Raw genomic sequence first — 16,230 nt, forward strand, 5'->3', positions numbered from 1 at the left:
TATCTTGGCAGATCAATACATTGAATACTAATTTGCAGGCATAAAACATACATGAAGAGGCCAGGCATATTGGCCCATGTCTATGCTCTCAGCACTGTGGGAGGCCCAGGCAGGAAGATCACTTGAAGCCAGGAGTTTGAAACCCACTTGGGCAACTTCACAAGATTCTGTCTCTTAAAAAAATAATAATTATAAGCTGGGCCTGGTGGCAGGTGCCTATAGTCCAACTTTGGAGGCTGAGGCAGGAGGATTGCTTAGGCCCAGGAGTCGAAAGTTATAGTGAGCTATGATCACACCACTACGTTTCAGCTTGAGCAATAGAGCGAGACCCTGTCTATAGGCAAACAAAAATAACTACAACAATGAAAAAAACCTCCAAACCAAAAACAGGCGTAAGGAGACTTTTTGGTTAGAATAACATGAAAAGACTATTGTTTGTTGAAAAAAAAAGGGTACAGAATATTATCAATAGCGTGTAAAATTTTGTGGAAAAAAGGATAGGAAAAAGTTTTTATGCATGCATCAGTGGAAGACTGGACAAAAATTAGGAACATCGCCTATTGACAGATAAACTAGATTTCTGGCAGACAGGGAAGGAAGGGGAAATGTTCACTATAAAGCATTTTATACTTTTTGATTTAGGATCCATGTGAATCTGCTGTCTTAAAATCTAGAGAAAAACTAAAATAAAATTTCCACAGGGGGAAATTATATCTTTGAAGAAACTGGTTACCATTTTGTTCTTATTTCTATATAAATTAAAAAAGACAATATGCTTTAACTATTTTTTTCTTAGAAAGAAATAAAACCTATCTATAACTGTAGGCCTTTGTCCCTGCCGTGAATTACAGGCAGGGCAATGGAGTGAGTAGGTAGGAGAGTAATAATCAGGTGCATCTCAGGACACAAAAATAGAGGGAAATCACAAAAAAGAATGGCACCAGTTAAAAGGTCATCTTTTCTTCTTATTTTGATGAATTTTATGTAGAAACAGACGTGTACCATGTTTAGAAGGATGTCATACTCTTTGATCAGCCTTGCCGATGCAATTTTTAAAAGAAAATCTGTTATCAAACTGTAAAAAAGCTACTAACTGCTCATCCTTCCTTCATCCATTTTCAGTTATTACCCCAGTAAGGTGTCTGCTAAAAAATCACCATCAGGGCAGTGCCTGTAGCTCAGTGGTTAGAGCACGGACCATGTACGCCGAGGCTGGCGGGTTTGAACCCAGCCTGGGCCTGCTGAACAACAATGACAACTACAACAAAAAATAGCCAGGCATTGTGGCAGCACCTGTAGTGGCTTCTTGGGAGGCCGAGGCAAAAGAATCACTTAAGCCCAAGAGTTTGGGGTTGCTGTGAGCTGTGTTACCACAGCACTCTACGGAGGGCAACATAGTGAGACTGTCTCAAAAAACAAACAAACAAAAATCTTCTATGACTTCGCTTCATTGTGGACCTTGGCTGCTCCAGCCTGTTTCTGAGTCCACGGCACTTATGTGTTTTTGGTAGTATGTAATTCATCTCACACGGGGATACCTTTGTCACTTACTGATCTGATTGTCTTGCCACCCTCACTGTGTCTTCTTCTTTTCCTTGTTACTGCTCCCCCAACTCTCTTGTATGTTTTGCTTTTCTCATAGGCTCAAGTCCGGTTGATGAGAATATTGCATGCCAAGACTCTATGAGTAAGGAGAAAACTGTATTAAATATGGTAAGGAAATACATACATACTTTTTAACCCTAAAAGTAACGGTCTATGACAATGGCAGAGCTGTTCCTTTAGGTTTGCAAAGTACTCTTAAAAGTATTATCTCGTTTTAACCTTCCAAAATATTATGAGATTCACAGAATTTAATTACATCAATATTTTATAGGCGAAGAAATTTAGGCGAAAGTGTTTTTGTGACTTGTCTGAGATGACCCAATAGAGTCAGCGCCAGGACCTCCTGTCTTCACCTTGATTTTTTTCATTCATTAATTGACTCACTGACTCAGTCTACTGGAAGCAAACTACACATCTTTTAATAAAGGAATACTTAAATGCATGTAGTAACAAAGTTGAATAAAACATATCCATCCCAATAATACGTTGAATAAACAGATAATTACTCAATTAGAGTGTGGTTAGAGATTTGAAAATGCTTGGTGTGGAAGGCCAGAAAAGGTACCATGGAGGTATAATGATAGAGGCACCATAGTTGTCTTTAAATTTCTACAGTTGTGTGGCAAAGCTCGAAAACATTGCACAGATAGCTGTAAATGTTCGTAGAAAAGAGTTGAATTTCTTTCCTTAAAGAGAAGAATCATTATTCTTCCTTCATTTTTATAATTCATTACTGTCTGAATTAATAATTACCAAAGAGTGACTTACAGACTGTGGATCCAATTCTGTGGTTCTTCAAATGTCTTCTTAGTCTCTCTGTCGTATGTGTGGACTTGCGTGTGTGTGTATTATTATTGCTTTCCCCTCAGTGCATAAGCATTACCCTAATTAGGCCCATTTGGCTGCAAGAAATAGAGACCTGTGTGAGCTCAGTCAAGAGGTGGTTATGGCAGTGTAATTATAACCTATACAAATCCTCTTGTCTACTTTAAATCATTTCTAAGTTACTTATAATACCTAATGTAAATAGCTATCATGCTATATTGTTTACGAGATAATAGCAAGAAAAATCTGTACATGTTTGGTACAGATGTAACCATAATAGACCTAGTAATTACACTGTTGGTTTGGGGTTGACTGAATCTGCAGATTTGAAATTTGAGGATGCAGAGGGCTGTCTCTATAGGTAGAGTGTAGGGTTGGCTAGCACATGTGTTTAAAATGATTGCCGCTTGTAAAAAATGAACAGAGCAAAATCCTTTAGTTTTTCATGATAGAATCTTCTGAGAAAAACTTCCTTCTCTTCTCAAAAATAAATGTAGACATAAAGACACTTTGAAAAATAATGGATTAGTCTCAGGGCCTATAGCACAGAGGTTAAGTCACCAGCCACATGCACTGAGGCTGGTGGGTTTGAACCCACCCCAGGCCAGCTAAGCAATAGTGACAACTGCAACAACAACAACAAAATAGCTGGGTATTGTGGCGGGCACCTGTAGTCCCAGCTACTTGGGAGGCTGAGGCAAGAGAATCACTTAAGCCCCAGAGTTTGAGGTTGCTGTGAGCTGTGATGCCATGGCACTGTACTGAGAGTGACATAGTGAGACTCTGTCTCCAGAAGAAAAAAAAATGGATTAGAAAAATCTAGGAATGGAAGTGGTGAGACTGGTTAGGTTACCATGGTAATAATTCAGATGAGATGAAGGTAGTATGAATTTAGTGATGATGAAGAAATGTAGACTACTTTGAATTATATCAGGAGGTAGAATTTGCAGTAGGTAGTGACATAGTAGAAAAGGTATATACTCAGGTTATGGCTTAACAGACAGGCTGAATAGAATAACAGAAGGGAGGAAGAAGAGTAGAGAGTGTAGGATAAAGTAAGTTTGAGACAAGTCAGATTTCAGGTTGATGTGAGACTTTGATAGTCTGCAAGGAGACTTTATATATAGCTATTTTGCCAGAGTCACAGCCACATCCATGTGGCTTTTCAAAACTGACACACTGTGAGTCATCAGCAAAAAACCCCTAAGTACATGGATGAGATGTTCTAAGGACCCTGGCAGGGAGGGAGGAGCCCTGAGGGCAGTGGAGTCCTGATGAACAGTATCTAATAGAGAAGGCGAGGGTGGTGGAGATTGGAAAGGGGTTACTGCAGCATCGTGGGAAGGAAACCAAGGGAAGAAAAATCTCCAGGAGGAAGAAATTTACAGATCATTTTAGATGCTACCGTGAGGGTCAAGTAAGACAAAGACTAAAAATTATCCATTGGGTTTGGCAATAGGGAGTTCAGTGATAACTGGTGAGAGCCCTTTTTTTGGAGTGTTGGGTGAAGGGGGTAACATAGTTACAGACGGGAGATGAAGAATTCAAAACAGCAGCCATGGACAACAACATCCCCCGTGTGGCTGTGGAGGACAGGAGGAGCAAGTGCCATCGCTGAGAAAGGTCATGAGATGGGGGGAGGATTCAAGGAACTGGGGATATTTAAATGTCCAGGAGGACTCAGTGTTTTGTCTGTACTATTGTATTTGTTACATTTTATTGAAACCTTAGTTTCAGTTGTCTAAAAATTGCATGACATTGTATCAATGGCCCGACAAGGAAATTTGTCTTCTTAGACTTACTTACTTTTTAATGGAAAAATATCTTTGGTTTTCTAAATTTCTCCATTAACCTGAGCATGCTGAATAGTTTTTACCTTAACAGCCGTATCTACCTAAAGTTTTCCCATACTCACATGGAGGAAACCTAGTACAACCCAGTCTTAGCAGCCATTTTGCCACAATTAGTCCAAAGCCCCACCTAGAAAGCCACCTGTCTGGCCCTGCCGCCCCCCCCCGCCCCCCCCTTTTCCTCTTCCTCCGTCCAATCCCACTTCTCCATCCAGCTCCAGCACGTTCCTTCTCTGCAGAGACTCACCACTTCTCGGGCCTGGTTCCTTCCACTTCCCAGTTAGATCCTTCATTTATCTGCATGTCATTTCTTTTGCCATTAATCCCAGCTTGTAGTGCTGTAATGTCTCGCATTGTGGTTTTCGTATATTTATGTCCTTTTTTGGCTTCCACTAGATTGGAAGCCTCCTTTGAACCCGTCTCCTTTTCTTCTTAACCCCCTCCTAGTACAGTTCCTTGTATACTGTCAAGTATTTTTCACCGAGCAGGGTTGGGGGAGGGGAGGAAGTTGGGAAATGCTCGGTTTCCACTCTATGTACAGCAATAAAATCTCTTTATAATTTTAGGAAGCTAAAGAGGAACCAGAAACAATAGCAGAGCATAAAAAGGCATGTCCTTCAGGAGGTAAGCAATGTTCTCTCTCAACCCCCGTGGGAACTTTTGTCCCCCGATATTTTTGTGACTGGAATCTTTAAGTGGAGTTATGCCACCTACAAATTCTGCATCTCTGGATAAGATCAGCTCATAGCACTGATTCTTGATTCCCTTTGTATCATTTTTTAAAAGTCACATTTACATAATAAAAAATGAAAAAAAAAAGTTGTCTCGGCACCCGTAGCTCAGCAGGTAGGGCACCAGCCACATACACTGGTGCTGGCGGGTTTGAATCTAGGCCCGGGCCTGCCAAACAACAATGACAACTACAACCAAAAAATAGCCAGGCATTGTGGTGGGCACCTGTAGTCCCAGCTACTTGGGAGGCTGAGGCAAGAGAATCACTCAAACCCAAGAGTTTGAGGTTGCTGTGAGCTGTGATGCCATGGCATTCTGCCCAGGGCAACAGCTTGAGACTTTGTCTCAATAAAAAAATAAAAAAGTCACATTTACATTGTGTTGGCTGTTGGAGCCCAGAAAACTTGTACTAACTATGTCTTGTTGTGAACCGAGCCAATGTGAGTAGTAAATTCTAAGCTCTACTTTGAGTTCTTTTGAAGTATTCCCTCTAAAAGTAAGTTGGCCAACATTTATAGCGTAAGTGCTAACGTGCCTCCCTCCTCAGCCTGCCTCCCTGAGGATGGAACAGGGGCCAGAGTTCAGACTGTGTAGTCTCCAGACGCTAGACTGGGTCAGTCTCTGATTAGCTCTGTGATCTTGGAAAGTTATTTAACCTGAAGTCATAGTTTTCTCCTCTGAAAAATAGGAATGAGCAGTTTAAAAAAGTACACTTTATTTGGAAATATACTGTATGCTGAATACTCGGCTAAATTCTTTAGGTGCATAGTTTTATTTAGTCCTCCAAATACTATGTGAGGTGGGTAAACTGTGCTTTAGTTGTTTAGCTGTAAAACGTGGACAATGACGGTATCAGCTACAGAAGCTTTGCAGTGAGGAAGAGGATCTAATAAATGATTCTGGATGAGGTACTTAGAAAAGTGCCTGTTGGGCTGTGCCTGTGGCTCAAAGAGTAGGGAGCTGGCCCCATATACCAGAGGTGGCGGATTCAAACCCAGTCTAGGCCAAAAAAAAGTGCCTGGAACAGAAGTTCCTATAAAAGTTAGCTGCTATAGGCCGGTGTGGTGACTTACGCCTGTGATGCTAACACTCTGGGAGGCTGAGGCAGGCAGATTGCCTGAGCTCAGGAGCTCCAGACCAGCCTGAGACCCTGTCTCTAAAAATAGCCGGTGTTGTAGCGGGTGCCGGTAGTCCCAGCTACTCCGAAGGGTAAGACGAGGATCTCTTGAGCCCAAGAGTTTGAGGTTGCTGGGAGCTATGACGCCATGGCCCTCTACTGAGGGTAACAAAGTGAGACTCTGTCTAAAAAAGAAAATTAGCTACTATATAAAAATAATATCAGCCTTACTTTGTAGATGGCTCAATGAGGGTATGGCTTGTTTAAGACAAGATAGCTTTAAGGGCCAAACTCAGATTGATTTATTTATAGCTTTTATTTCAGAATATTAAGAGGTACAAATATTGTTCCATGGGTGAATTATATAATGCTGAAGACAAGGCAAAGTTCAGATTTAAACCAAGTTTGTTTAAACCCAAGCTCTTAATAGCTAATATATTGTCCTTAACAAAGTTCTCAAAGAAAATCACAATATATATTTTATTTTATTATATTTTTGAAACAGAGTAGAGGTAGAGGGCCATGGTGTCATAACTTATAGCAACCTCAAACTCTTGGGCTCAAGCAATCCTCCTGCCTCAGCCTCCAGAGTAGCCTGACACAATGCCCACCTATTTTTTTTTAGGGATGAGGTCTCGCTCTGGCTCGGGCTGGTCTCAAACTTCTGAGCTGAAGCAATTTACCCACCTCAGCCTCCCAGGGTGCTGGGATTGTGTAAAGAGCTCTGTTCTGGCCTGGCATACAGTAAGCCTGTGGTTGACACTATGTTTATTGTTGCCAGTGTTATTATTACTGTCATTATTATTGCTAGTACTATTATTGACAACTGCTCTTTCTGCTGCGGCTTCAGCTGCTGCTGCTGCTATTAACTCAGCAAAGAGGGACCCAAATGCCAGAAGAAGGTAGCATGTAGCCGGTGGGTCAAGTATAAATAAATGTTCAAATGCAAAGAGAACAAATTGGGCTGTCTCTTGATTCTGAGACATGTTGAGGATTCAAAGACTATTCACACGCTGAAGGGTGAACCAACGGTTTTAATGTCATTGTGATCCCAATAGCTTAGCATAACGCTGTCTTCTAATTCAAATACCTTATTAGCTGGCTGTCATTTCAGACATACTTAGATGAAATGCCTTTGATTAGTGGAGATACGACATAACAATGTTTAATGAGATGTGCTTTTGAATGTTAAGACTTCTTAACCAAATACTATCTTCCTGTCTTTTCATAGACGCTGCCGTTGCCCCTCTTCCCGTGACCACTGTGAAATCGGTTAACTTTAGACAGAGTGACTGGTAAGTGATTCTTCCCACAGCATGTCAACATGGTTTATTTTTCTGTTGCATTATACTTGAGTAAGTTCTTTGTCTTATCCTACAGCACTTCTGCTAATGAGAAGGAGGTAGAGGTGAGTTTAAAGCACCTGTTTTTTTTTTTTTCTTCTTCTTTTTAAAAAAGCGTTTGAGACCTGCTGCCGTTGCTTTGTGCTTTTGCACGAGCTGTCATCAGCTTGGTGTCTGTGTGGCTTGGCAGTGACTCAGTGCACAGGAAGGCTGTGTATGTCCATATAATGTCGTGGGGGGGACAAGCGAATGCCTCGCTATAATCTGGTAGGAAGCTGAAAGACTTGACCATGTCTAATTTTCTCTCTGAACCCTCACGTTATTTTGACAACAGGCAGAATTTCTCAGATTATCTTTGGGATTCAAGTGTGACTGGTTTACATTGGAGAAAAGAGTGAAACTTGAAGAGAGGTCCCGTGATTTAGCAGAAGACAACTTGAAGAAAGAAATCACTAACTGTTTAAAGCTATTGGAGGTGAGAACAGAACACGAGGGGTCTAAACACGTTAGTCATATTTTTTGTAATGTTTTCATAATTACGTATGAATTTACACATCTGACCCAAACCCATACCAGGCACCCAGACTTTCATGACTCAAAAGTGAATTAACAGAAAGTAAAACTTCAGGATTAGACCGATCCTGAATTTACTACTAGGAGAATATCAGCAGTTCAGCAAAACATGTCCTTCCAAGTAAGTTGTACGCGTCATCTGCCTTCTCTCTGATTTCAGGCAGAAGAGTTATCTTGCAGAAAGTAGCAATAAGAGATCATATCAATTTTAAGCCCCATTGACGAGATCAAAGTTCTATTTCCATTTATGATTAACTGAGGGAAGAGCATGCTGACCGATTCAGCGCTGCAGATGACAGGCAGGCCTGCTGTGAGGTGTGAGGGGAGAAAGGAGGTACGGAGGGGGGCCGACCACGGTTACCCCTCCACGTTGTGGAGTTGTCATAAATTCAGAGGTGGATCAGACAATTAAAAGACTACATGTGGATGAAGAATTAAAGTTAAATTTAAAATTGAGGAACTATATTCTGTTTTTACTGTGCTAAAAATACAACAAAGTTTAGTTCTTAACCATTTTTAAGTGTACGGTTCAGCGGTGTTAAGTTTATTTACGTAGTTGCAAAACAGAGCTCCAGCATTTTTCATCTTTTGGGCCTGAAACTCTGCATAGTAACTCCCTCATTTTCAACTTACCCTGCTTCCTGATAAGCACCGCGTCTACTGTTACGAATTCAGCGGCTTTAGAGACTTCCTGTCGGGGATTCATACAGTATTTTGTCTTTTGTAACTGGCTTATTTCACTTTAGCCTAATGTCTACAAGGCTTGTCTATACTATGAGCCTGCAGAAGTGTCTCCTTCCCAGGGCTGAATACTAGTTGGTTGTGTATATGTATCACATTTTCCCTATCTACTCGGTCACTCATGGTCACTCGGGTTGCTTCCAGTTACGGCTGTTGTGAATGGCGCTGTTGGAAGGAAACATTAGTGTACGAGTATCTCTCGGAGCCCCTGCTTTCAATTCCTCCGGGTATATCAGTATCCAGAAGTGGAATTGCTGGAGGAGGTGGTAATTCTGTTTTTAATTTTTTGAGGAGCAAGCTGCTGTTTTCCATAGCAGCTATGCTATTTCCCATTGCCACCAACAGTGCGTTTGGTTTTACAGGAGCCATCCTCGTGGGCGGGAGATGCTATCTCACTGGGGTCTGGCTTTGCATTTCTCCGGTGGTTACTGAGGGTGCACATCTTTTCGTATGTTTGTTGATCATTTGTATCTCTTCTTTGGAAAAAGGTCTATTCAAGTCTTTTGCCTATTTTTTAATGGAGTTATTTGGAATTGTTTTGTTGAGTTGTAGAAGTTCTTTATATATTCTGCATTACGAACTCGTATGATTTACAGAGACATGTAATTCCCATTTTATAGGTTGACTTTTCACTAAGTCAATTGGATTCTTTGCATAAAACTTGGAAGTTGGATGTAATTCCACTTAGTCTATTTTCACTTTTGTTACCTGTTCTTTGGGTGTCATATCTAAGAAATCATCGCCAAATCCAGGGTTCTGAAGATTTACCCTGGGGTTTCCTTCTGGGAGTTTTTGGGTTTGGGGATTTACTTTTAGGCATCTAATCCATTTTGAGTTAACTTTTGTGTATGGTATGAGAGTCCGACTTCACTGTTTTGCATGTGGATATCCAGGTTTCTTAGTACCATTTTGTTGAAGAGACCATCCTTTCCCCACTGTGCATTCTCAGCACCCTTGTTAAAGATCATTTGACCATATATATGAGTATTTTTTTTTTCTGCATGCTCTATTTCCTTGGTTTACATGTTTGTTGTTATGCCAGTACCATACTGTTTTAATTAGTGCAGCATTATGATATACTTTGAAATCAGGAAGTGTGAGTCCTCCAACTTTGTTTTCCTTTTTCTGAGTTGTTTTGGCTATTCAGGATTTTAGATTCCATATGAATTTTAAGATAAATTTTTCTATTTCTGAAAAAAATGCCATTGGAATTTTGATAGAGATTGCATTGAATCTGCAGATTGCTTTGGGTAGTATGGACCACTGAACAAAATTAGGTCTATCAATCCATGAACATGGATATCATTTATTTGTAGTACCTTTAACTTCTTCTTCTTCCTTTTTTTTTTTTTTTTCGAGACAGAGTCTCACTCTGTCAACCCAGCTAGGGTGCCACCATGACGTCAGCTTAGCTTACAGCAACCTCAAACACCTGGGTTCCGGCAAACCTCCTGCCTCAGCCTCCCCAGTGGCTAGGACTGCAGGTGCCCACTGCAATGATGGCTAATTTTTCTATTTTTAATAGAGATAGCGTGTCACTCTTTCTCAGGCTGGTCTCAAACTGCGGAGTTCCAATGATCCTCCCGTCTCAGTCTCCCAGAGCACTAGGATTTCAGATATGAGCCACTGTCCCTGGCCTGATTCCTAAGTATTTTCTTCTTTCTGATACTATGATAAGTAAAGCTGTTTTCTTAATTTCCTTTTGAAAATGATTGGTATGTGAAAACACAACTATGTGTTAATTTTGTATCCTGCAATTTTGTCACATGTGTATATTCCAACAGATTTTTTTGTGGAATTTTTCATGTTTACTACATATAAAAGTTCACCTCATCTGCAAATAGAGATAATTTTACTTCTTATTTTCTGATTCAGATGCCTTTTTATTCCTTTTCTTGCCTAATTGTTCTGGCTAGAACGTCCAGTACTCAGAGTGGGCATCTTTTCCTTATTCCTGTCTTAGATGAAAAGCTTTCAGTCTTTCACCACTGAGTATCAGTATGATGTTCACTGCAGGGTTTTTATTTTTATGTTTTAGATTTTTTTTTCTTAACAATTTTTTTATTAAATCATAACTGTGTACATTTATGGGGCACAATGTGCTGATTTTATATACAATTTAGAATACATACATCAAACTGGTTCACATAGCCTTCACCTCACTTACTTATTGTATTAAGACATTTATACTCTTAATACATTTGACATGTACCCTTGCAATATGTACCATAGGTGAGGTCCCACCGATTACCCTCCCTTCACCCGGTCTTACCCTTCTCCTCCCTTACCCTCCTTCATCCTGGGCTATAGTTGTGTTTTATCTTTTGTATGAAAGTGTGGGTGATTACATATTGGTCTCATAATAGTACTGAGTACATTGGATACTTTTTCTTCCATTCTTGAGATACTTTACTAAGAAGAATATGTTCCAGGATTTTTGTTGAGGTAATTTTCTTCTGTTCCTAGTTTCTTGTATGTGTGTGTTATTTTTTAATCACAAAAGGATGTTGAATCATATCACATGCCTTTTCTGCTTAGATGGACATGATCACATGATTTTGTCCTCCTTTGATATAGACAATACATTAATTGATTTTCATATGTTGAACCATTCTTGCATTTTAGAAATAACATTGACTTGCTGTATATAATCATTTTAATGGGCTATTGATTCAGTTTATTAGCATTTTGTTGAGGTTTTTACATCAATACTTACAGAGATATTGGACTACAGTTTTTTATTTTGTTTTATTTTATTTGAGACAGAGTCTCATTATGTCACCTTCGGTAGAGTGCTATGGCATCACAGCTCATGCCTCAGCCTTCCAACTAGCTGGGACTACAAGTGCCCGCCACAATGCCTGGCTGTTTTTTGTTGCAGTTGTCATTGTTGTTTGGCAGGCCCAGGCTGGATTTGAACCCGCTAACTTTGGTGTATGTGGCTGGCACTGTAACCACTGTGCTACAGGCGCTGAGCCAGGACTGTAGTTTTCTTTTCATATAATGTCTTTGGCCTTGGTATTAATGTAATGTGGGCCACATAGAATGAGCTTGGAAGTGTTTTCTCTTTAATTTTTTGGAAGCGTTTTAGGAGGACTGGCATTAATTCTTTTATAAATGTTTGGTGAAGTTCCCTAGTGAAGCTGTTTGGTCATGGGCTTTTCTGTGTTGGGAGGTTTTGATTACTGAGTCAATCTCTTTAGTGGTTATAGGTCTACTCAGATTTTCTATTTCTTCATGATTCAAGTTTGGTTAACCATATTCTGTTTTGTTAACAACTGACCTCTGCCTGTCCCTTCCCAACTGGAGGTGGTTATTTAAACTGCTGTAAGAAACTATGTGTCTTGGGTGGCACCTGTGGTTCAAGGAGTAGGGCACCAGCCCCATATGCCGAGGGTGGCGGGTTCAAATCCAGCCCTGGCCAAAAATCTGCAAGAAATTGCATGTCTGACGATTGCCATTCCAGTTGATTATCAACTCTTTGAACACAGCCTGTCATGTCTGTTTCACAAGTGGCTGCTATTCATTGAGCACCAACTATGTGACAAGCAATTGGCATCTCATATCACAGTATTCCTGAGAGGAGTGTCATTGTCTCCACTTGACCAATGAATGAGGTAACAACAAATCAGAAAGGTTGACATTTTAATGTTTCTAGAATTATGACACAATTTACAATCAGTGGTGCCTACTGGTTTTATAGGCAACATTTTTAAAAAAATTATCTACAAAATAATGGTACTTCTTACAATTTATAATGTTTTAGGTTTGAGTGAGACTATGAAATTCACTCACAATCACACAGCTAATGAGTGATGTGCAAAGTCTTGTTTGCTTCCAAATCTGCTGTTCTCTTAATTCTATCTCTAGCTTAGTAAGAAAAATGGTCCTTCATCAGGAAGGACATCATCTTGTACAAAAAGACTGGTTTGGGAGGAATGCTTGTAAGGAAATGAATGAATACTCACCTGGCCAGCCCAATCAACTTCACCAAACATTTATAAATACCGAGGTTGATACCTTATCATCCATGGAAGAGCAAGTGTGTGTAGCAGCCAGATATTTCTGATTCCAGTAGTCTGGTCACTTTTCTCAAAATTTCCACTTATTTCCCTTAAATGATACGTTCATTTATAAGCATAGTCTCTTTACCATTATGGGTAGAATTGTAGAAGCAAGAAGTGAATGCTCATGAGGAAATTTGGGACATAAATGAAGAAGGGATCCAGAATAGACATAAAAGGTTTGTGATCACCTGTATATCTACTTGTTAGCCATCAGAGACAGAAATATTTTGATATCATTCATTATGGGGCTTTGCTTCTTTTTCTCCTCCCTCAAGATGACTGAGATTGTGCCATCCACATTGGCTACACGGTCAGTGTTAGAAGCACTTGCTGAGCACTTATGTGGGATGTCTTTTCACCTTCTACTCTTTGTGCAGGCTTTAACACCTCTGTGTGAAGATGACAACCAGGCCCAGGAAATAATTAAGAAGCTGGAGAAGAGTATCACGTTTCTCAGCCAGTGCACAGCGCGAGTGGCCAGTAGGGCTGAGATGCTGGGGGCCATTAACCAGGTAACCTGTCTCCATTTCTCCAGATACAATGAAAAGCATTAATTTTCCCTGAGATTATGGATTAAATTTATTGGAATAAGTTTTAAGAAAATATTTGTTACATAGGTATACGTGTTTTATATAGGAAAAATGGAATATGCAAATAAAAATGTAAGACTATCTCTGATAACATTAGCCAGTGGGGATTATAAAAGTGTTGTGATATATTCTTTTAGATGCTCCCTTCATAAAGGTTATAATCTGATTCTTTTTAATTCCATTTATATCCTAGACAACTTGCTACATGAAATAAGTATAGATACACATATCATTTTATGGGATTCTATGGATTGAATAGATATAAATTATTCAACCAATCCCTCATGTTGGACCATTTCAGGAGGTTCTTGATCATTAGCTGTTACAGTCAATATCCTTGTACATACATCTTTGTGCACTTATTCTGAGAGTAGAATTTCAACATTTTTGTGGGCAAATCTGGAGAGACGTGCGTGGTTTTTTATCTATACTGAAAGAGACTTGTTAAAATATATTTTTTAAGGAGGAGACATTTAATTGTGGTGGTAGTTTTAGTTTTGATCATTTCTTATATCCTACTTCCCGTTGACCCCTCACTAGAGATTATTCCTTATTTTTTCTAAAGTTATGCGTGCAGTATTTTTTTTTTTAAGTCAAGTAACTCTCTAAGCTTTATGACCCAATTTCTTAGGCTTCAGAGCAACAACTTTCACCTATTTTGGCTTATTTGTTTTATATTTGCATCTATGTATCTAAATAGCTTGTGCTGTCCTTTGGTGGGTTTAGGTATCATCTGTTGCTTTCCCACAGTGAAGATGGATATTTAGTTCTTTATCAAAGGCGCCCTCACACCTTTGCCATTTCTCACCTTGTTTTCTACCCTTCTTTGCTGACCAAGCTTAAACTTCATGGTCAAACGTAGTATTCATTACTTGGCATGAACCCCCAACACTTTTCCCTTTCTTGTTTCAACTCATTTGGAAAATCTGTAACCCTGCTGAAATGCCCCTCTCCACCTGCTGGTGCCTACATAGCTAGGAAACACCACTGCCCCCTGCTGGCTGAACTTCCCGTTCAGTTTCTCGGTCCTCGTCTGCTGTGGCAGAGCTCTTCCTCTGCCTGGAAACGCTCCTCTCGGCTTCCAGGGGCCACACCCCCTGGGCTATTCCCGGGCTGCTCCTTCCAGGCTCCTTTGCGGTTATGTCCTTTCCTTCAGACCTCTTAGTGCTGAAGAGCCCCAGGATTCCCCTGCTGTCCACCTGACCTCCATCTGTACTCAATCCCAGTATTATGCCATGCAATCAGCCCATGACTCTCAAATTCCTATGTTTAGCCTAAACTGTTCCTTCAGGTTCCCAATTGGAATACACTGCTGCTGACCAAACACGTCCACTTAGATATTCTGTGAACATCTCAAGCTTAACTGCTCGTGGTCCCTCCCTGGCCTACCCCACTCATCTCACCTTGGTCAAAGACAACTCTTTCCTACCAGCTGCTCAAGCCAAAACCAGGGCTGGAGGGTGGTAATTCTCCACACCTCTCTCTCACTTCACGTTCAATCCTACAGAAATCCTAATGGCTCTACCATCGGAGAATATTCCAAATTCAACCACTTATCTCCCTTTCTACTGCTACCAAGTTTCTATGAGACCCCATTCTGTTTGTTCCAGGTTAATATAATAGTTTCCTGAATGGTCCCTATGCTTCCATCTAATCCCAGTCCCTCTTCCCACAGTCTGTTTTCTAAAAAGCACCCAGAGTAATCCTAAAACTTAAGACAGATCAAGTTACATTTTGGTTCAAAGTCTTCTGGTGGCTCCTTACTTTACTCAGGGTCAAAGCCAATGTCTCAGAAGGGCTTAAGGGGACCTACATGATTTTCCTGCCCTCCTACCTCTTGTTCTTTTATCTCCTGTGACCGTCTCCTTGGACTATTGCACTACAACCAGACCTGTTTCCTTGCTGTTCATCAGATGTACTAGACAACCCAGGTTGCTTCTGGGTTCTTATCACTGCTTTTTTTAGGGTTCAGCTTTTTCAGGTCTTACTCATGTACTAGTCCTTCTACAAATCTTGTTGCTACTATATCCTCTTCTATTTTATTTGCCCTTGAGATGTATGCCTTTTTTTTTTAACCCTCTGTTTTCATTGTAGTGGGATTTAGGAAAGGAGTGGAGGTAAATGCATGTGTTTAATCACCATCTTTTAATTGAGTATTGAGTATAATATTTTCAGCATAAATTTGCTTTTTTTTTTTTTCCTACTAGGAAAGCCGGGTTAGTAAAGCAGTTGAAGTGATGATTCAGCATGTAGAAAACTTGAAGAGAATGTATGCCAAAGAACACGCGGAATTAGAAGAACTGAAACAAGTTCTTCTGCAGAATGAAAGGTCTTTTAATCCTCTTGAAGATGAAGGTAATGAAAGTTTAAACTTTAATAGCATTATGCTTTTCTAACATCGTCTTTTATACTGTCTTCTATCTTTGGCATAAGATTCAGAGGTTGAGTTTATATTAGAAAAATAACTCATTTCAGTTATTTATATTGTCAAAAATAAGATGTCATAAAATAGGTTGGGGACGTGAAGGATTCTTTGGTAGTCACACCAAAAATTCATTATCTCAATTCAGACTGCTGTGATCAGAGGATATATTTAATTCAATTCATGAAATTGATCCTAGTATTCCCTTATTTAGGATATGTTAGAATTGGCTTTTTCTCCATATATATAAAGTAAGGTGCAATACTTTAAGAGAACCACTCTCATCAATAATGATTTTGATGCCTCAAAGGAGGCACAATAAGCTGAAACTAATGGACTGAAAAACAGACATATGAGGCCATGGA

At 39.9% G+C, this 16,230-nt stretch overlaps 1 protein-coding gene across 1 annotated transcript in view; it reads left to right on the forward strand.

Annotated features, from left to right (window-relative positions):
• LRMP (lymphoid restricted membrane protein) overlaps positions 1-16,230 on the forward strand; it is a 49,897-nt gene that overhangs the window by 26,459 nt on the left and 7,208 nt on the right. The window contains exons 9-15 of the mRNA XM_023514706.1: positions 1,643-1,713; positions 4,847-4,904; positions 7,361-7,424; positions 7,510-7,537; positions 7,807-7,947; positions 13,231-13,365; positions 15,651-15,798. Of these exons, the coding sequence (XP_023370474.1) occupies positions 1,643-1,713; positions 4,847-4,904; positions 7,361-7,424; positions 7,510-7,537; positions 7,807-7,947; positions 13,231-13,365; positions 15,651-15,798 (645 nt within the window). The remainder of the gene's footprint in view (positions 1-1,642; positions 1,714-4,846; positions 4,905-7,360; positions 7,425-7,509; positions 7,538-7,806; positions 7,948-13,230; positions 13,366-15,650; positions 15,799-16,230) is intronic.

Source organism: Otolemur garnettii, unplaced genomic scaffold (assembly GCF_000181295.1).
Source record: "Otolemur garnettii isolate 467f Iridium unplaced genomic scaffold, OtoGar3 scaffold00057, whole genome shotgun sequence".
NCBI classification, from domain to species: Eukaryota; Metazoa; Chordata; class Mammalia; order Primates; family Galagidae; genus Otolemur; species Otolemur garnettii.